The 21,615-nt window shown below is 49.2% G+C and overlaps 1 protein-coding gene across 1 annotated transcript in view; it reads left to right on the top strand.

Moving 5' to 3' along the window:
- Window positions 1-18,140, top strand: part of ZHX2 (zinc fingers and homeoboxes 2) — a 118,571-nt gene extending 100,431 nt beyond the window's left edge. Inside the window, exons 3-4 of the mRNA XM_084864906.1 lie at window positions 10,202-12,964; window positions 16,908-18,140. Of these exons, the coding sequence (XP_084721032.1) occupies window positions 10,447-12,960 (2,514 nt within the window). The 5' untranslated portion in view covers window positions 10,202-10,446 and the 3' untranslated portion in view covers window positions 12,961-12,964; window positions 16,908-18,140. The remainder of the gene's footprint in view (window positions 1-10,201; window positions 12,965-16,907) is intronic.
- Window positions 18,141-21,615: the final 3,475 nt, after the last annotated feature.

Below are 21,615 nucleotides of genomic sequence, written 5' to 3'. Positions count from 1 at the left end.
CTCCTCCTCTGTAGCCAAATCTTCCTCTTTCTGCCTCTTTTATTTTATTTTTTAAGAACTTTACATTTTATTTTTCAATGACAGTTTACATTCAACATTATTTTGTACTGGTTTCAGTTGGACAGCATAGAGGTTAGATAATCATATACTTCACAAAGTGTTTCCCCTGATATTTTCTGGATCCACCTGGCACCATATGATTTCACTTACATGTGGAATCTACAGTACAACATAAACAAACAAAATTGAAGCTGACTCACAGACACAGTTGGAACTCTCAACCAAAAATTGAACAGACTGGACTGGTGATTGCAGAGGGAAGAGGATTGGGGGACTGGATGAAAGAGGTGAAGGGATTAAGAAGTACAAATCAGTAGCAATGAAATAGTCCCAGGGATGCAAAATACAGCATAGGAAATATGGTCAATTATCTGCCTCTTTTAATGGTATCTATGATTATATTAATATAATCCAGGACAATCCTTCCATTTTAAGATCCTTAATCAAATCATCAAAGTCCTTTTTTTCACAGCCACATTCACAGGTTCCAGAGATTAGGGCCTGGATATTTTAGGGCAAGCATGTCAAACTCTCGGCCCACAATGAAAATTTTTATGGCCCAGCCAATATAACGGTATGTAAGAAACATTTTAATAAAAATGCAGTAACTTAATTTTTACAATATCCTGTTATACATAACTAGAGGTCCAGTGCATAAAAATTCATGCACTTAAGCGGGGCAGTCCCTCAGCTCAGCCTGCCCCCTCTCACAGTCTGGGAGCCCTCAGAGGCAAGAGGCGACCTGGTGATCAGGGAAAGGCAACACCCCATCACACCTCTGCTGCTGCCATTCCAGCAGCACAAGCCTCGGCTGGCCCTAGTTACCTGAGCTTGGGTGACCCTGGGTGGCTGGGCAGCTACCATCCGAGGCTTGCCTGTGCCTCGGGCAGCCTCTGGGTGGCTGGGGGGCTGAGGGGACTGGGGGACTCTGGAGGCAGTTGCGCGGGACAGTCTCAGCCTTGCCATGTGCCTGCCACCATGGCGGAACTGAGGGGACTGGGCACTGCCATCTTGTGGCTGTAGGCGCCACCATCTTTAAGGGCATGGCAGTCAATTAGCATATTTCCTCCTTATTGACTATGGGCACTGCCATCTTTGGGGCTGGGGCAGTCAATTAGCATATTCCCACCTTATCGGCTGTGGGTACCACCATATTTGCGATGGCATGAGGGTCAGTTAGCATATTCCCTCTTTATTAGATAAGATTATTAATAACGAACTACAACATTTGCTAATGACTGACTACTATAATTGTGTTGTATTCATTTCCCTTACACGGAGGCACAGTATTTCTCTCCACTAATACTAGCAGCGAATATTTTAGCAGCTGATTGTCACATTCATCCTGGACTGACTTCTTTGGTGTGCACAACAGGAAATATTTCACTTTCAGACAACAAGAAAAATAGGTTTATTTGCGTTACGCTTATTAATTTGTGTAGTTATTCAGTGTCTGGTAAGTTAATGTTCAAGAAAAAATATTAATTTTTATTACAATGTTCTGTTATTTTATGTTAACGATTACTCATTTATCTCAGCGCTTTGTATTTAGCATGTCTCTATCGAAATAAGCTTATGTTTCTATGAAAATTGATGCTTTTGTTTTTTTTCGGCCCACGTAAACTTAAACCTTGTTGACTTGGCCCATGTTAGCCTCTGAGTTTAACATGCTTGTTTTAGGGGTTCATTGTCAGCCCTGTGTCCTGTGCAGAGAGATGAGAAACACAGGCCCTGGGTGCGATTTAAATCTGTGCGGTTTTGTCTGGGATTGAGCTGGCTTGCATGAATGGCTCTGCGGAGGACATTGTGCCAGAGAGTACAAGTACCCCTTCAGCCTTTATCCCAGGCTTGGAGGTGAAGGGGAGGAGGCTCTTTGAGGGAGAGATGAAAGGGGTTCAAGAGACGACTGTGGTTTTGGGGATGCAAAGGGAGGTCTGGAGGGAGGGCTGGGGGCAGAAGAGAGAATGGGATCTGACACACAGAAGCAGAGGCTGCTGAAAATCCCTGTCTTGCCCTGCTCTGTGCCTGGGGAATAGAGAAATCTCACTCCTCCCGGGGCTCTGGGAAGATGGAGTGTATGCGCATCACCCAAGGAACGAAATGAAAAGGTTACACGGGGAATTGTCGATATGATAAATCCCTACCGTCTCGCAGCCTCTCCAAATGTTTTGATAGCAGAATTTGATGGCTTGTAAATCAGAGCAGGCCCATCTTAAACATTTGAAAGTGCCTTATTTATTTATGTGTGCTACATGGAAAAACCAGAATGCATCCCTTTTTCTTTCTGTCTCAGCAAGATTTTTTTTATATTTTTCTGCTTTCAGAAACACACCACTCTTCCCCCAGCCCTGGCTTTCCGAGTTTGAGGATGCGTGGGGGTATGCCTGTGTGTGGTGGCGACTGCTAGGATTCTTTCTACCTAGAAAAAAAGAATGTTTTGCCTTGGAGAAAATGATAATTAACTGCAAAAATTGTGAAGCCATTTTGCGTCAAAATATGTCTTAATCTTGTTGGTTTTTTTTAGAGAATTGCTCAGGGAAAGAGAGGTAGTTCAGATGTTAGTTACAGTGTGATAGAGTTGTGATTTGAAGCCCCGGCAGACATAAACAATGACCATTTCCTGATTGTCCTGGCTTGGATTTGAGTCATGGGCTACCTCCAGCCCCTCCAGGGAATCACTTTAACCTTAATCTTTCTACAACACTAATTTCTGCTCTGAAATGCATCACAGTGGAACTGCTCTTGTGTCACCATCAACAATGCTACCATTTGTTGAGCATTTGTAGGTACCTGGTGTGGTATTTTTTTTTAAATACATATTTTATTGATTTTTTTTTTTTTACAGAGAGGAAGAGAGAAGGATAGAGGGTTAGAAACATCGATGAGAGAGAATCATCAATCAGCTGCCTCTTGCACACCCCTACTGGGGATATGCCCACAATCAAGATACATGCCCTTGGCCGGAATCAAACCTGGAGCCCTTCAGTCGGCAGGCCGACGCTCTATCCACTGAACCAAACCGGTTTCGGCTGGTGTGGTGTTTTGATGGGGTCATTACAAGCATTTTGCCCATTTGTGGCGTTCTAACAATGTGATGAGGTAGGCATTCACTCTGGATTTGTAAGTAAAGAAACCACTTCTAGGAGAGCTGAAGTATCTTGCCAACATCATACAACTGGTAGGTGTTGGATGAAGCCTCAATTCAAACCCAGGTGGGTTCTAATTCCAAAGCTATTGGGCTGACCCCCTCTGCTTAACTGGCTTCTCAAGGACCAATTCAGCTCTGAACACCTTGATCTTACCATGACACTGGGGACAGACAACCCCCTAGCAGAGCCCATCACCCCAACACAACCCACCTCTTAGAGAAATGTCACCCACCTGTCCCAGAGAGATAGGCCACGGAAGTCCTATAATTGATGGTGAAGGAGGAGATCCTGGGTCCTCTCACCACACTTGTCTCTTTCCCTTCCCAGATCTCATGGTTGCCTTATCTGGTGGACAAGCTCAGGTCACCTCTATGAGCCTTCCAACCCCAGTGCCCCATGGACCTTCTTGATTCTGGTTTTTCTCCTTTGGCTTCTTTCATTAGAGGAAGACAGTACATTTGGGTGCAAGGTCTTTGTTCATAAGCTATCAAGACGGTGCTTTATTTTGACTACTCCCAACAATGTATGTAATAGTTTTGTTTTTTAATTAACTTTGTAACAACTATTCCTTTAAATATATATATATATATATATATATATATATATATATATATATATAATTGATTTTCTACATAGAGAGCTAGAAACATTGATGAGAGAGAATCATCGATCAGCTGTCCCCTGCACACCCCTTATTGGGGATGTGCCCGCAACCAGGGTACATTCCCTTGACCAGAATCGAACCTGGGACCCCTCAGTCCGCAGGCCGACGCTTTATGCACTGAGCCAAACCAGTTTCGGCAACAACTATTCCTTGAGATTACAATGTCTTCTAACATTTGACCTAAATGCAGATGACTTGCCCACTTCCCTCTTTTTTTGAAGTTGTTTAGAGCTCTCAACCTATCTCATGTCCATCTGAATTGTCCTAGGTAGGAAAAGGAAGACATTTTTTTCCATTATAAAACCATGGAAGACTTTTGATTTCATGTTGACAAATGAATAGTTGTACTTTTCAATGAAGCTTTTTAAGGCCTTTCAAAAAGCGTCTTTGGGGAGAATAGAATTGTTAGAGGATAATGAATAATTTGGAGATTACTTTGCAGTAAGCATAGAGTGTCAGGGGTAGTCAGTGCATCTCCTCTATTCTCACAGACACTCATTATCCTGTCCAAGCCGCTCTCTTGATCGGTGGATCAACTCCTCAAAGAGGCTTTCCTTGAGTATCTCATAGAAAGAAGCTCTTCAGTCACCATCATATTTTTAAAAACTCTTTAGAGCACTTACACACTACCTATAAGTTCTTTGTTTTTTATTTATTTTATGTCTTCCCCTCCTAAATCATAGGCTCCTTGAGAGCAGGAATGTTATGTCTTATTTCCTGATTATCTAACGCAGTGACGGAGATATAGCAGGTACTCAGAGTGAGTGAGTGAGTGAGTGAGTGAACAAACAGATGTCTGAGCTGTGTTCTCTTTGCCAAGGTCCATGTTTCTATTTCTAAAAAGTAGGTCTTCTACTGTATTTCCCTTTTTAAATACCCAGAATGTTTTTGAGGTTGGGCATGGGTAACAAGGAGCACCCTTCTTGGCCAGTTCCAGTCCTCCCAGGGAGGTTTGGAAGACGAGGATGATGTGGTCGGATTCGTGTTTGGAAACATGATGCTCCATCATGGCATCAGTTGTTTCTAAAAATAAGGCATTGAAATTTGTGAATGACTCACTTTTCTTGATTAGCAAGGACTCAAGGTTATTCCTATAAAAGTGTCACTCACAAATGTCCTGAGATTCTTTCTCAAAGGAGAAGAAATAGCGTGGAATAATAGCCAACACAAGAATGAGGGAATGTTGCAAATGGGTGGGTCGCCTAGCTTGTCTATCATGGTGGGAAAAGGCTGAGCATTGCTGTTTTAGGAAGAAATGGTGGCAGTGAGGAGGTTGGCCTGAAACTCTGCCTGGCAGGACATTTGCAGTTACAGGTGACAGATAAAAAAGAGCCTATCAAACTGACTTAAGCAAACTGACCTAATGGAGAAGTCAGAGAGCGTGCTGGATTCGGCAGAGCAGCATTCAGTGGGATGTTGTCAGGACTCATTCTTTGCATCTTTCCACTCAGCTTTCAGCTCAGTTCTCAGATGAGTTCCCCATCAGTGGAAGGATGGCTGCTTGGGCTCCTGCACTTACATTCAATCCCTTCAGGAAAACCCCCGGAAAAGGAATACATTTTTTGTCCCAAGGGTTCCAATGAGAGCTCTGGAATGGAGCCACACTGGCTCTGATGCTCCATGAGCCCATCCCTTAACCACTCACTATTGTGGGGGACATGATGTTCCGAGTGGCCAGGACCAAGTCACATGCCCACTGCTGGCTGAGGCACACGGGCCAGGAGTGGGTTGGGGTCTTCCTCTAGAAAGAACTGGGCCGTCGTTGCCAAAGAGGAAAGAAAGGATGCTGTACAGGCAATGCCTGTTGCAAACAGGTGAAGCCCAGAGGCCAGGCCAAGACGTAGCTGCTGAGGGAAACCCTGAGGAGGACCCAACCTAGTGAATATCGGTCTGCAAGGATGAGCTAAAGGGATAAGGAATTGCCAAGGGCATGGAGAGGCATCTATGGGAACAGAAAATGGGAGAGGTGACAAAGAAGGGGCTGTCAGGAGAACATGGAACACAGTCCAGGGACGCCAGGGGCAGGGGACATCACGAAGACTGTTTGCCCCTCAGAGGCAGTGACGTGGCATCCATTTGGCAGTTACCTCAAAAGGCGTCCACAGAGAAGAGGACAGAATGCAGGGAGGCGAGGGATAAGCAGTGCAGTGCAGAGGAGATGAACAGGCGGCATCTCCAACTTCCCATGAGAGGTGTGATGGTTACGTCATTTTAACAAACAGGTGCCCGGTGCTGGGAGCTCAGCGCTTTGTGAACAGGGCCCAGAGCCAAACATTGTGCTCGAATAGCTCCCTGGGCGCTCTCAGCAGCCCTTTGGCAGGGTGCCACTGCCGTCCCCATATTGCGATGGAAAAGCTGAGGTCGCAGAAAATGGGAGCAACTTGCCCAGGCTCGCACACTGCCTGGAGGTGAGCCTCTTTCACTCGGGAGTGCTTCCTCTCTGCCATAGGAGGCACAAGTCTGTATAATAAAGTGCAGATGATGGTGGAATTGAGCAGCTTTGGAAAATTCGCTGTTGCTTTTCACGTTTGTTTTGCTTTGTTTACTCTTTTGGGCAACCTGGAGTGTTTGTCACCCACAAACACCGAGGATGTTGGGTGAAAGGAGATGAGAGTTGGTGAGTGCTGGGCTGAAGGCCATGTAGCGGGGTTATTAGCCTTAAGGTGGGGAGACCAGCTACCTCCACTGAGGTGGGGAGAAAAGACCTGGGTGTGGAGATGGGGAAGAAGGTGACTGCTGTCTTGTGAGCTTGATCAGGGGGCCTTGATCTTCTCAGAAAGATTCAAGGCAGAATCTTTTACTAAGACAGAGAGGCAACGTTGGGAGAACTAAAAATATTGGCGCAGTTGCCATAGAAATTTCTATGGGCATGTACAGAAGATGAACAAACAGACTTTGGAGCAGCATGACTGAGGTGACATGAGCTGGTGTCAATGTGCAGCAGCTTATCCATGGTTGACAGTTAAGGGGGGGCTGTGGGGGGAAAGGTAGGGATGATGAGAAGGTAGATTGAAGAGGAGGAAGGTGCAGAACCTTGCTTTGCCAAGTCTGTCATCATTAATGCTAGCTCAGTTATTCAGGTCACCCTTTTAGGGAACCAGAATGTGCCAGCGTTACAGGTGCTCAGAATCAAATTCTGCAGGCGTGGGTTCACCCCATTTTCCAGCTTCAGGAACTGAGACTGGCCATGGGGAATGGGAGGGCTGCATTTGGTGTCCTTCGGGTGTGTGTTTGGGGCCTATGAGGCAGGCATGCTGGCTGTGGCCAGAGAAGGATGAGCTCCTCTGTTAGTAAGTGGCAGAGCCAGCGTTCAAACCAGGGAGGCCTGGCTCCAGCCTGTGCCCCTTCCACCGAGCACTTGGGCCTAATGGTGAGTGCTGAGCAGCAGCAAGGCGGCTGGAGGCCACATCCTCACCTACTGAAGGGCTGGAAGCATCTGAGCTTTGGAGTTCATTGTCCCAGAGTAAATGATTAAAATTCTGGGCTCCAGGTTCACATGAGCCCAGAAGGGTCTGCCTTCTCAAGCATAGCTGGCTTTCTCTGACCCTGAGCAATAGCTGAGTGGGGTCTCAGGTTACTACTCTAAGACACCAGCCTCCTCTCAGAGTCCTGTGTCACCTAAATGCACGGTGACATTGATGTAGTGGGCCACATGGAACAGCCACAAACAGCATTTTATCCACTGATTTTTTTTTTCCCTTGGAGGAGACCATGCAAGCTTTCTTCTACTTAATAAAAGAGTGTCTCAAGAGTAGCAATTTGAAAAATATAATATAATTCAATTAAAATCTTACTCCTTTGAATACTCCCAGAGGGGGAAAGCCACTCAGAATTTGTGAGAAATCTAATTTTATAGACTCAGTATTGGGAAATTGAATTGTTGCAGGGACCAAGCAGTGGGGATAGAGGCAGGAGAATCTGGGCTTCATCTTCCTCAGCAGCCCATTTCATCTCTCTGAGCCTCAGTTTCTTTGCCTGTGAAATGGAGCTCATAGCCATCAGTTGGTCTTGTGAGAATAGTGAATATTGTGCATGTAAATAGCATCTTGCTACTGCTTTTTCCTGCCTACACTTATCCAGCTCAACAAGCCCCTTCTTTAAAAGAAAAGTCTGAGCAACTGAACAATAAAAGCTAAGCACAGACACAGGGAACAGGAAATACCTTTTTTAAAAAAAAAAAAAAAAGTGATTTTAGAGCGAGAGAGAAAAAAATATATATATCTACTGCCTCCTGCACACCCCCTACTGGGGATGGATGTGCCCTGACAGGAATCAAACCAGTGACCTTTTGGTTCACCAGCCGATGCCCAACCAACTGAGCAATACCCTCTAGGACAGGAAATAGCTTCTTAAAGCTCTCCCCAATCCCACGGCTATGGTCTCCATTGTTTCTAAAGGTATCTCGTGTTATTCAGCACCCAGCATTCTCTGTTCTATTCTCTCCCACCATCATTAGTCTGTACACTTCTCCCCCATTTCTGCATCATCTTCTGACTCGTCACAGCCTGTTTCAGCAGCCGGAGTGTGATGAGCAAGGGGGAGAGGGAAGCATGAACCAAAATGTGCCAGGGTTTGTCAGCTGTCATAAGGGTGTGAAGTTCACTCTGATGGGAAACCGAGAGAGCGCTTCATGGAGGAAGGCGACATGAACTGATTCCTGTCTTAAAACATCTCTCTGCTGCTCTGAAAAGGAAGGAAGCGGGAGACTCATGAGAGGCTGGTTTAGACTTCCAGGAGGGAGACGATGGTGGCTTCGACAGGTCAGGAAGAGGTGGAAGTGGTCTGATACTAGATTTCTTTTGAAGACAGAGTCAACAGGATTGATGACGGATGAATTGTGTGGGGTGAAGCAAAGAGGTCTTTCGCCCAAGGGAGCAATGGTGGAGCTATTGATGGAGGTGAAGAATTCTATAGAGGGTGACATGTGTTTGAGAGGAAGATCAAGAATCTGGTGTTCAGTGAGGACATGGAGACCAGAGATGTCACTTGAGGGTTGTCATTAAAACACACACACACACACACACACACACACACACACGGTTTCCCTCATCTCTCCTATGTCCATGTCCTGTCCTCACCGGTACCTTGAGGGACCCTTTCCACTGAAGATGAAGTTGCCCAGCATAAGAATAAGAGGACTCCAGCCTTAGGGTGGCCAGGTTCTGGGTTCACAAGGTAGAAATGCCCCTCTCCTGTGTCCTGCTCAGGTTTGTCACCGAGCCCCTAAGGAGGTGGGTGTGGGCCCGGAGTCCCACAGAGTAGCCCATGACTGTAAGTATTCATTTCCTGCCTTGAGCACTCTTGTCAGTGGGACCTACACCCAAGCCAGTGGGAGGGCAGGAGATGACATGCCATCTCCTCCATTACCCTTTCTCCCGATGCCAGCTATTCTGTTCCAAACGCTTCTCCTTTAGCCACACAATGAAAGGCCCTATCTACATGAATTTAGATGCTCAACATGGCACAGCCCATCAGTCCTGGAAGGTGTATCTCTACAATGTAGTATCACCATTTTTAAATCATTATTTTGCTCCATCTTTATAGAAGTGGGCAACCTTTCAAGTGAAATGAAGGAACTTCTAATATTGGGATGATGTTTTTCTCCTTTATGCTTCAGTGCATTTTTCTGGATTATCAATAGTGATTTTATTTTTATGAATAGAAACAACAGTTCATAACTTTTTAAAAATATATTTTATTTATTTTTCACAGAGAGGAAGAGAGAGGGATAGAGAGTTAGAAACATAAATGAGAGAGAATCATCGATCAGTCACATCCTGCACACCCCCTACTGGGGATGTGCCCACAACCAAGGTACATGCCCTTGAGTGGAATCGAACCTGAGACCTTTCAGTCTACAAGCCGATGCTCTATCCACTGAGCCAAACCGGTTTTGGCCATAACTGTTTTTTGATGCCCATACAAATGCCACTTGCTGGACCCAGGAAAGCGTCTTGCTTCTAACATACCAACAATGAAAGTAACTTGAGAGCCTGGTCACAGGTCACCTGCAGCTTTCCCTCTACCCCCTACCCACCATTCCCGACCTCAGTACCTTTGCTGCTTTTCTGTATCTGTTTGTCTCTAACCGTGACAGAGCAAGCTGCATCCTCATTTGCTTGTTTTGGGCCAGTTCCCACTTCCCTTGCAAGGGAAGGAAGAAAAGAAGCATGTGATCTTTCACTGTGGCGTGTGCCCACTCTCACGCCGACCTTGGTGTTGGCTCTGGGTGCCAGCTGGGACGGTCATGGGTGCAGCTCCGAAAGCAATGCTCATTTCTTTTGCCTTGTAGAGAAACACTGACCCTATCTCTGTTCTTGTCCCACAGATACGATGCTGCCTCTTGTGTTTAACCGTTGGAGCAGTTACAATTTTCTGTGCTGAGATCATTCTGGAAACTCAAACACTAGACTTCAGCATTGACGAGAAGCCAAAGTCATCAGAGGGGGGATAAAGCCAAGAGCCTTTCTTTGAACAAACAAATAAGTTTGTTCCAAAAGTTTTACTGCCCCCTCCCTACGTGCCCCCCGCCCACCCCTGCCCCAAAATAAGCATCGCACGCAGGCAGGCAGCATGGCGAGCAAACGAAAATCTACAACCCCGTGCATGGTTCGGACATCCCAAGTTCTAGAACAAGATGTGCCCGAGGAAAGAGACAGGGCCAAAGAAAAAGCGATCGTCACGCCACAGCCTGAAACAGCCAAGGGCAGTTGGGCAGCGGATCCTGACAACTCGTCCAAAGAAAACGAAGTGATAGAGGTGAAATCGACGGGGGAGAACCCGTCCAAGAAGCTCCAGGGCGGGTACGAGTGCAAGTACTGCCCCTACTCCACGCAAAACCTGAACGAGTTCACGGAGCACGTGGACATGCAGCACCCCAACGTGATTCTCAACCCCCTCTACGTGTGCGCCGAATGCAACTTCACAACCAAAAAGTACGACTCCTTGTCTGACCACAACGCCAAGTTCCATCCCGGGGAGGCCAACTTCAAGCTGAAGTTGATCAAGCGCAACAACCAGACTGTCCTGGAGCAGTCCATCGAGGCCACCAACCACGTGGTGTCCGTCGCCACTGGCGGCCCCGGGAGCGGTGACCATGACCCTGGGATCCCGGTGAGTAAAACCCCCATCATGAAGCCAGGGAAACCGAAAGCTGATGCCAAGAAGGCGCCCAAGAAGCCGGAGGAGGCCACCCCCGAGAACCACATGGAAGGGACTGCCCGCCTGGTGACAGACGCCGCCGAGATCCTCTCGAGACTCGGGAGCGTGGAGCTGCTCCAGGAGTTAGGGCACGTCACGCCTTCTGTCCAGCTCCCACCAAATATCAACCTTGTCCCCAAGGTCCCCGTCCCGCTGAACACTACCAAATACAACTCCGCCCTGGACACCAACGCCACCATGATCAGCTCCTTCAACAAGTTCCCTTACCCGACCCAGGCCGAGTTGTCCTGGCTCACAGCTGCGTCCAAACATCCCGAGGAGCACATCCGAATCTGGTTCGCCACCCAGCGCCTAAAGCACGGCATCAGCTGGTCCCCGGAGGAGGTGGAGGAGGCCCGGAAGAAGATGTTTAACGGCACCATCCAGACGGTCCCCCCGACAATCACTGTGCTGCCCACCCAGCTGGCCCCCACCAAGATGTCTCAGCCCATCCTGCAGACAGCTTTGCCGTGCCAGATCCTCGGCCAGACCAGCCTGGTGCTGACTCAGGTGACCAGCGGGTCCACCACCGTCTCTTGCTCCCCCATCACACTTGCGGTGGCCGGAGTGACCAGCCACAGCCAGAAAAGACCTTTGGTGACCCCGCAGGCTGCCCCTGAGCCCAAGCGTCCACATGTCGCTCAGGTGGCTCAGGTGCCAGAGCCCCCGCCCAAGCTGGCGAACCTTTCCCTGGCTGCGGCCAGCGACCGCAAGAAGACGAAGGAGCAGATAACCCACCTCAAGGCGAGCTTTCTCCGGAACCAGTTCCCGGACGATGCTGAGATCTACAGGCTCATCGAGATGACCGGCCTGGCCAGGAGCGAGATCAAGAAGTGGTTCAGCGACCACCGCTACCGGTGTCAAAGGGGCATCGTCCACATCACCAGCGAATCCCTTGCCAAAGACCAGCCGCCCGTGTCGGCCACCCCACACGGTCGCATGTACCACGCCTACCCCGACTTTGCCCCCCAGAAGTTCAAAGAGAAGACCCCGGGTCAGCTTAAAATCCTGGAAGACAGCTTTGTGAAAAGCTCTTTTCCCACCCAGGCGGAACTGGATCGGCTGAGGGTGGAGACCAAGCTGAGCAGGAGGGAGATCGACTCGTGGTTCTCAGAGCGGAGGAAGCTCCGGGACAGCATGGAGCAAGCGGTCTTGGATTCCATGGGGTCTGGCAAAAAAGGCCAGGATGGGGTGGGCCCCAATGGTGCTCTGTCTCGACTCGACCAGCTCACCGGTGCCCAGCTGGTCAGTTCTCTGCCCAGCCCTTCACCAGCAATTACAAAGAGTCAAGAGCAAGTCCATCTCCTGAGGAGCACGTTTGCAAGAACCCAGTGGCCTACACCCCAGGAGTACGACCAGCTGGCAGCGAAGACCGGCCTGGTTCGAACTGAAATCGTGCGCTGGTTCAAGGAGAACAGGTGCTTGCTCAAAACGGGGACCTTAAAGTGGATGGAGCAGTACCAGCCGCAGCACACAGCGGAGGACCACGGCTACGACGCACTGTCCAGGAGAGCCGTCAAGGCCGCCGTCCCCGGGAGCCCAAAGAACGGGGGCGAGGTGGGCCCGCAATGCCACAAGGACCCCAAGAAGCTCTGCGAAGAGGACTTGGAGAAGCTGGTGCCCAGGGCGAAAGTGGGCAGCGAGCCAGCAAAAGATGGTTTGCCGGCAAAGCCCTCGGAGGCCACCGTGGACAGGTCAGAGGGAGACGGCCAGGGGAGTGCCGAACACGGGGAGTCGGGCGTGGTGGATTGGGTGGAGGTGACGGTCGGAGAGGAGGATGCCACCTCGGACCGGTCAGACAGCTGGAGCCAGGCTGCCCCGGAGGGCACCGCAGAGCTGGCCGACTCGGACTCCGACAGCGTCCCTGCCGAGGCTGGCCAGGCCTAGACAGGTAATGCCACCTGCTTCGCCCGGGCAAGGACGGAAGGATGCTGGGGTTCTCTTGGTTGCCAGAGTTAATGGAGTTCGTAGAGTACAGAGATGATGGGTTTTTTGTTTTGTTTTTGAAAGGAAGGAAAGTAGGGCCTCATAGATTTCATGTTCTCATTTAAAAGGCTGTGCCAATGGGTGACAGCGCTGTGGCCTGAGGCCTGTCTGGACACCACCCTTTGAGCCTGGCCCGTTCTAAAGTCTAGTTGCAGTTGTAACTGCTTGTTTTGTGATCGCTGCTATAAGAACAACAACAAACAAGAAAAGAATATGTCCTTTCCTTTTTTTTTTTTTCCTTTCCTTTTCTTTTTGGATTTTTAAAGGGTAAGTATCTAAGTTTACTGGCTATAGATTTGGGGTCGTTTCTGTTAGCCTGAAAGGTTTGGGCATTCGCCTTGTCGCGGTGAATGGAAAGGTGGCCTGTGTATCTCATTAAGTAACCCTGCTCCTTGCTCTGTTGATTGGGTGCCCCAAACCCCTTCAATCTGGAAGAGACTGGTGTAAATTAGGCCCGTGGAGCCACAGAGGCCTGGGAAGGGAGGTTACCATGGTTACTAATGGCCATGTCATCCACGTAACAGGACATGCCACCCAAGCCCTTTGGTGTTTGTGCTTCACAAGAGGTCTGTGCAAATCAAGGCCTAAAGTACAGCAGCTTGCTTGGTGGTGGGCGTGGGGGGTAGGAGGGAGTAGGATATGGGAGGGAAAGATCCACCTTTGCCAAAGCACAAAAGCCCTCCCCTCCCCCATGTCATCGTTAAAAATAATTTTAAAAAGGTAAGGACTTTCAGAATGATTGAAAAAGTCCCGAAGGGAGCCCTGGAAATGACCATGCCTCTTTATTAATGAATTTGGACAACTTTGGCTGGCCATGCCACTCATTCGTTCATTTATCCAGTAATAAAATGAGGCACCTGGCAAAAAAAAAAATAGTCATTAGAACCTAGTTCTATCGGCTATGAAAAGAGCAATTTAATGAGCAGCCAATCACAGAATTCATCAAGTCTTCCTCCGAGGAAGGAGGAAGTAGTAATGGGCTGTGGATCAGGAAGCAGCTCAGAGGGAGGGGGCAGACAGGAAGAGGGCTAAAGGCTGCTGAGGTCACCAATAGCGCCAACTCCATCTGGCTGCCTCGGTTTTGTCCTCCCTCTGGCCACTTTCTTGCAAAACCCTACCAGTCCGGCCCCTCTCTCTCTCTTGTTAGAGTGGAAGAGCGATGGTTTTTGTCCGATCAGAATCTGCCTGAAACCTCCTTGTTTTCCTTGTCTTCTGACCTTGACCTTTTCTGATACATGATACAAGTCTACATGATTGCTTTAGACAATAGGGCCCAGTTCAATTCGGCAAACGCATCCTGAACACCTACTGTGTGCCAGCCGACATTCATAACCACATCCTGAACACCTACTGTGTGCCAGCCGACATTCATAACCGCATCCTGAACACCTACTGTGTGCCAGCCCACACTTGTAACCGCATCTGGGGTCTGCCTAGTGAGTTTCACATATGATCCCATTTGCTCAAATTCTGTTGAACCACCTGGGTAATATTCAGGGAAGGGAAAAGGGCAGGAAGGGCCAGGGACCCCTCAGATTCCTTCTGTCTTGAGCCTCCCTGAGAGCAGTGAGGGGGGGGGACTTACCTGACCCATAAGTCTCAGCAATTTTCCCAACCCCAGAGCTCCCCCAGCTGCTGCGTGGGGAAAGAGCTTCTGCCAGATGTGACAAAGAGGACCGAGGCCTGGTGCGGGGAGGGCTGTGAGTGGTACGGACTTTTCCCTAGCCACTGGGAAACTGCTTACTCCCTCCCCATGCCACTGTATTTTCCTTATCACGATTCTAATTAAAATCAGGCCATGCCCCCTCTTATCAAAGGCAACTTGACTCCGAAATATGACTGAGAGAGAATAAACCACTATCCCAGTGCTTGTCTTTCTTTCTCATGGAATACAGTGCTATTCTCTCCTGAGTCCGAAGGGGAAGTCCCTACAGGGAAAATGAAAGAGAAACAGATGCGGAAAGGCACCGGGTGGGGAAAGAATTCTAATTGTTTTGTGTTTCCCCAACGGGTAAAAATAATCGAGAAGCAGATTTGGCTAAAGAATTAGAGGCAGTACTTTTTTAACATCCCAAGCTGTCCCCTGGATAGAAAGGGTGGCTGTGGGAGGCAGTGGGATCCCTGTCCTGGGCGGAGTTCAGGGAGAGGCTGGACGTCCATGTGGCGGAAATGTTTGAATAGTGGTCGGGAGGAAACAGGCAGGATGACCTTGCATTCTCCTCCCAAAGCTGAGACCTGCTGCTCTAGGCCGTCCAATCACTGGCCTCTGCTGTTGGGGATGCCTCTAACCGAAGGGTAAGATTCTGGGTAGAAACCCAGGAGGTTGAGAAAAAAAAAAAAAAAAAGTATTAGCAAGAGGCCACATGGCCAAAATCGCTCTGATACTCTTAAAAACTAAACCTGAAATGTGAACTTATCCTACGCGGGCCAGACAGAGTGCAGGGAGGGAGGGACGGGGGTCAGCAGTGAACACAGTGGGCGCCGTCCATGCCGTCACGGCCTCAGAAGATGTACAACTAGGCAGGCAATCTGAGCTGTACAACTAGCACAGGGCCACTCGACAAAGAGAACTGATGGCGTCTGGGGCAAGGCCTTTCGGGGAAGTGGCCTGCAAGCTGGGATTTGCTGGGGGGTAAGGCGATTGGGCCCAGATGGAGAAACCAGCCCTGCCTCTGCTTCCTCTTCCTCTGCCCCGAGCGACTTCCCAGACTCACTGTGCCCAGTCCCTGCCCACGACTACACACCCTGCCAAAGCCAAAGGAGCCGGGAAGCGCAGCGGTTCCCACAGACATCTGGGTGGCTCCCCCCCTCCCCTCCCCCCCCCCCCTTTCTCCGAGTCATCCCTTTGGACTTGCAAGATGTTGTTCCGTATTTTTTTAAGGGCCTTGTTCAGGATTTTTTCTTTACGAATGCATCTGCTTGGAGAATTCTGCATGCTCATGTCCATAAGACATGACACAGGGAAGGAGAAAAACCTCATTGCATACAGAGAACCACCTTAGTTTTGGGGTTTATCTAAAAAGTGGCAGTTTTCTGCCAATCACTTGAAGAGACAGGGTTCTTCGGTTTCGTGTATGAGACAGGAGGGAAATGTGTGCACTCTCATATATGCATGTACACACACACACACACACACACACACACACACGGGTTTGCTTACACCCAAGGCCCTAATTTTACAGTTGGCCTTCCTCGAGGACAAAATGAAGCAATATCTCTGGAGCACGTGCCTGTTTTGCACGTCTCCTCTGTATCCCTCTCAGAAGCCCTTGGGGTATAAATTATGAAATGCCTCGAGTTTGGGGAGCTTAACTGACCTCGGCGCGCAGCTAGGAGGTGGGAAGATCCTGGATCAGCTTTCTGGCTGAGGGAAGGAGGAGCAGTAGCTGTCCACTCAGAGAGATGGATGCCGCTCTTATAGACACAAAAACAGGCCTTGGTGGAACAGGTCACGTGTGCACTGCCTGCCTCAGGGCCAGCAGGTGGGCACGGTCAGAACCAGAATCTCCATTTGTCTGATTCCAGAGCCTGTGGGGGGGACACTGCGACTGGCTGCCTGTCCAGGAAATCATCAAGGGGCTCGTAGTGATGAAGGGATCACACAGGTCACCCCTGTGATCCCCCCAGGAAGCCACCTGGTTCTGAGGCTGCCTCCCAACCTGGTCAGAGTGTGCTCAGGAAACACGTTAAAACCAGCCGCAGACATGAAGGGTGTTCATCTCTCCTCCTGTCCCTGTTCCCTCCCCACCTTCCCTCCCCTCCAATGGCTTTGGGAGGGTCGTCCCCAGCCCCTGCCACCATCCACCATCTCTCTGACATCTTGTCTCTGGTTTTGTGTCCTCTTTTAGGGACGTCCGGTCCGAATGACTCTGTCTGTGAAGAAAGAAGAGAACGTCCCTCCAGGCCTGCGGGGCCCGCCTGGCCAGACTCCGGCCGGACCTGGTTAGCGGGCCTGTCCCCCCGCAGGCGCCTCCCGGAGGACCGGCGGGAATCGTTCACCGTGCCAAAGTCCTACTACTGCGTTTCCAATGGGTCCTTGTAAATAGTCCTCCCCTCTGCCCTGTCCCCCACCTCTTGCTCCACTGGAACCAATTTGTACAACTGGGGATTTTGCTACCTTTTTAATCACGGGCAATTTCCATCTCCAGCACTACCATCCATCGCAAGGTTTTTCCCAGGAGGCGGGGGCTGGTCACATGCGTTGTTTTTTGTTTTGTTTTTTCTTCTTCCTTCCTTTTCTTTTTATTTTATTTTATTCATTTGGGGGAAGGGGTAATATTAGCATTAGTGCCATTATATCTACTGGATTTTAGGTAGGGAGAGTTCATTTTTAAAGGTAGATTGAAAAATTTGGGAGATTTTTCTCGGGGAGGCGTCGGACTCAATGTGGAGAGCCTTTGCAGAGGGCAGATCTTCCCAATCGAATCTGTTTCCACGTCCCCACCAGCCGCCTCTGAGATCCCTGTGGAGCCATGCACAAGGGCACAAGGTGTTCCCAGTGGCCTCCTGCGGGTCTGGTTTCTCAATGGCCTGGCCTCTGAGTCAGACCTGGGGCCCCGACCATTGCCCGGCTGTCTGGGGAACAGGTAGCTGTCCTTTTAAAGCACCTTTTTAGATCCCCGCAGAAAGGGCTATCATTGTCATTGCTTTTATAAAACGGCAGCAGACAGAGATCTTCGTGTCTAGATGGTACAAAGATGAACCGCACTGGTTTTCGTTTCTGTCCCCGACTGCCTTTTCTCAGTGTGATATTGGACAAGATTTCAGCTTGAAGCCTCCCCATAAATTGATTTTTTTTGTTTGTTTGTATTTGTGTTGGGCCAATGTTAGACTCCTGAGTGCACTTTTTCCTCCCAGTTAGTGCTAACTTTTAAAGAAGAAAAACCAAGAGACATATCTGGTGTACATGTTGCAATATGATTGTGTGTGCAACCTTCTTTCCCCTCCCCGCCCCAATTTGAGTACATTGCACAAATAAAATGATAGGGAGTTTGGGGGAAAAAAAGAATACAACTTTTCTAACTTGTTGCTCCTTTGTTGTAACTCAATAAAGCAAAAGACTAAACGTTTTTATAACCTTTTCCTCTGCTCCTTGGTCCTTTCATTTCTGTCTGGTTCCCAGGCTGCTGCAGACACCCCCACTGGGCATGGAAAGGGGTTTTTGTGAAAGGAGGGCACACTGGAAGAAGTTGAGAGATGAGATTGCAATCGATCCTCTCCTTACCACCCATTGATCTCCAAACTCCTCCTATTCACACGCGCGCGCGCTCGCACACACACACACACACACACACACACCCTACCCTGCTCTCTTAAAAAAAAAAAAAAAAGTCATAGCTGATTTGGCTCAGTGGGTAGAGCGACAGCCTGCAGACTGAAGGGTCCAAGGTTTGATTCTGGTCAAGGGCATATGCTTGGGTTTCGGGCTCAGTCCCCAGTAGGGGGCTTGCAGGAGGCAGCCAATCAGTGATTCTCATCATTGATGTTTCTATCTCTCCCTCTCCTTTGCTCTCTGAAATCAATTAAAATATACTTTAAAAAAAAGTAAAACATGGCTGTAGCGACCTCATTTCCTGGTCCCTGCCTACACTGCCTCTCCTGTCTGTGCTCTCTCAGTACTGGAACTTTCACAGACCCCGTCCCCAATGGTGCCCTGCCCTTCCAGCCCAAAGCCGCCTCCAGCTTCTTCCTTGGCAGGTAGCTGCTCCCCCAGCTGCTTTTTACACCCTTGTAGTCTGCTTGCTACTCTCAAGCTATCTGAATAAATCCTTCAAGTAAGACAGTGTGCGGAGTTATCAAATGTCTGAAGAAAGCAAAGGGAAAACCTTGCCCGGATGTTCATCTTTTGATTTTAATATCTGTACCAAAGAGAAGCCTTGATCATTGGCTGCAGTGAAAATACACAGAGAGGACGGTTGTGCTCTTGAAACAACCCAAGTTATCTTTTCTCCGTGGGGAATGACTAAAGGGTGGCAGGAACCAGGGAAGGTTCTTACAGGGGGGCTAGCTGAATGGGATTCTTAATGAAGTGGAAGACAGCAGTGAGACGGGGTGAACACGCTGGTTTGTCTGCCAGCTCCTCTTTGCACTAGCATCTCTTCCTTTAGGGGAGACATGCGTCTCCCCCTCCACTCAACTGATCCTGGGGGCTGCCTGTGACTGTCCTACCCCCTCCCACAGGGCGAGCCCTGGCACGCCAGCCCCCTGTTTACAGATCTGGGCACAGTGCAATGCAGGAGCAGTCTGAGGCTGGAGGAAAGAGCTCTCTATTCCATTTAGATGACGAGAGGATAATATTAGCCCAGAGCCACCTGCCAAGCCTCTGCTGGACAGAGTCTGTAGGTAGAAAGAAGGAAGACAACAATTTCAAGAAAGGAGGGAAAGGGGCTGAGGGGTTGAGTGTCAATTCATGAATCAGGAGGTCACAGTTCGATTCAGGGCACATGCCTGGGTTGTGGGCTTGATCCTCAGTAGGAGGCATGCAGGAGGCAGCTGATCAATGATTCTCATCACTGGTGTTTCTATCTCTTTCTCCCTCTTCCTTCCTCTCTGCAATCAATAAAAACATACAAAAATTTTTAAATAAAAAGAAAAGGGGCAATAAAAGATAAAGAGGTGATTGATGATGATGGTGTTGTAGTGGTGGTAACAACAACGGCAACTTCATTTGAGTCCCTAATCATGTCCTCCCTATCTTTTCCGTTTCATAAACACCTACTATTTGTTTTCACTTTAGCTGTAAACCTCTTGGTTTGGGTTTCTTTCACTAGAGACTCAGTTCTGAATGGTTGGTGCGATTATTAGATAAAAACCAATGGACAGACAATAAATGGAAATAGCCATGTGTGGCTGGCTAGTGGCTACCAGCTGGAGGCCCATCTCTAAGTCCTTTCTTCTCAGTGTGTGTTCCCTGAATCAGCAGCTCCAGCAGCACCGGGGAGCTGGTTATAAGCGCAGAATCTCCGCCCCCATGCCGACCTGTTGAGTCAAAGCCTGCAATCTGACACCATCCCTCAGTGATTCACAAGTTCATTCAAGTTTCAGCAACCCTGCTCTGAAGGCATCGAACAGCCTACCCCGCCCCCTCCTCCAGCACACTGGGGCGGGCCGGGGTTGGGAGAAGGAGGGAAGGGGGTGGGGATCTAATAATACACCACTGAGCCTGTTTTCAGAGTGTAGACTCCAACGCCCTGGGAGCAGGAAGGCAGAGGCAGGAACGCGATTGAGAACACATGGTGCACCAGTTGTGGCTGCACTTGTCCTTCCAAGCCACCTGGTGCACAGTCACTTCCAATCAGCAGTTCTAGAAATGACAGCTCTCTCTGGCCTGCCACTGTACCACGTGGAGAGAACCAGGATGGAGGTCAGTTCCCTCCTGCCAATTCCTGGAAGCTCCCGTCCAAAGGGCCTCCAGCTAGATGTGCTCAGGAGCCACCGCAGAGGCTCTGTCCTTGCTCTGGGAGAGGTGGGGGTGTTGATCAATTAAAGTGACTAAGAAAGACATCTGATCACATCCTAGGACATTTTGCAAGTCAGGTATCCTGCTAAGTGTAGGGGGCACGTTGCCCTTGACTTTGAGGAAGAGGGAGACAAAGATGTCCATCCGTGATTCCAACACCTTCCCCCAGAACAAGCACCTCAGGCTGGATCCGTGCAGGAAAGAGACAGGACTCTGAAACCGGGTAATTTGGGGGCAGTGCATTAAAAGAACTCTCTACAGAGGAGTGGACAGAGTTCAGGGAAATCAACAAGGCGAAGGGTAAAGAATGGGGCAGTTACTGGAACCTGTGAGAGATGTCCATAATGGGCCACATGAAGAGATGTGGCCTCCTAAAAACTATGGTGACCAGTAGGGAGGGGGTCAGTGAATAAATATCCTGACACTGCTCCCCTCCCTTCCTCTGCCCTCCTGCCACCACCTCCCAATGGCCAAACCCAACCAGAAGTCAGGGCTAGGGGACCTGGTGATCCAACCCATCAGAACTGCCTCCCAGCACACTGAGCAGGGGGGTAAAGGCAGAGGGGAAAACGGATGGTCCAGCACACAGATCAATCTATGGCCTGGACCAAAATGGCAAATATACACGGAGCACACCGTCTCCACATCCACAGCAGACACTCATAACCAATCCAAGGCTTGGACATGTCTTCCCCATACTGAACCCTGAGCCTCACCTTGAGTCTAGTAACCATGGAATAGGAGGTGTAATGTGTGGCGGGTGCCTTTGGTTGCCTGGCTAATATCCATCCCCTCATTCTTCTTTGCTAACAGAGCCAGGAACCCATCCAAGCTTCAGATGAGAAAGTCCATTTCCCGGCAGCTAGATGTGGCTAATGAGACATAACGCAGAAGACTAGTGCATAGCTGGTCCCATTCTCCTTCCTCCCTTCTTATCTTATATGCATTGGTGAGCTTCAGACTAAGTCCCCCCGAGGGCTTCATTGAGGCCCTTGACCAGTGCCTCATCTGAAGTTTTCAAACTCCTTAAATTGTGAGGAAAATATTAACCCATCCCTCATTGAATGTGTCTGATGTTTGCAATCAAATGCTCTCTG

Source organism: Pipistrellus hanaki (assembly GCF_964339955.1).
Source record: "Pipistrellus hanaki genome assembly, chromosome: 17".
NCBI classification, from domain to species: domain Eukaryota; kingdom Metazoa; phylum Chordata; class Mammalia; order Chiroptera; family Vespertilionidae; genus Pipistrellus; species Pipistrellus hanaki.
Note: the sequence above shows the minus strand (reverse complement) of the source record. Positions and strands in the feature narration are given on the sequence as shown.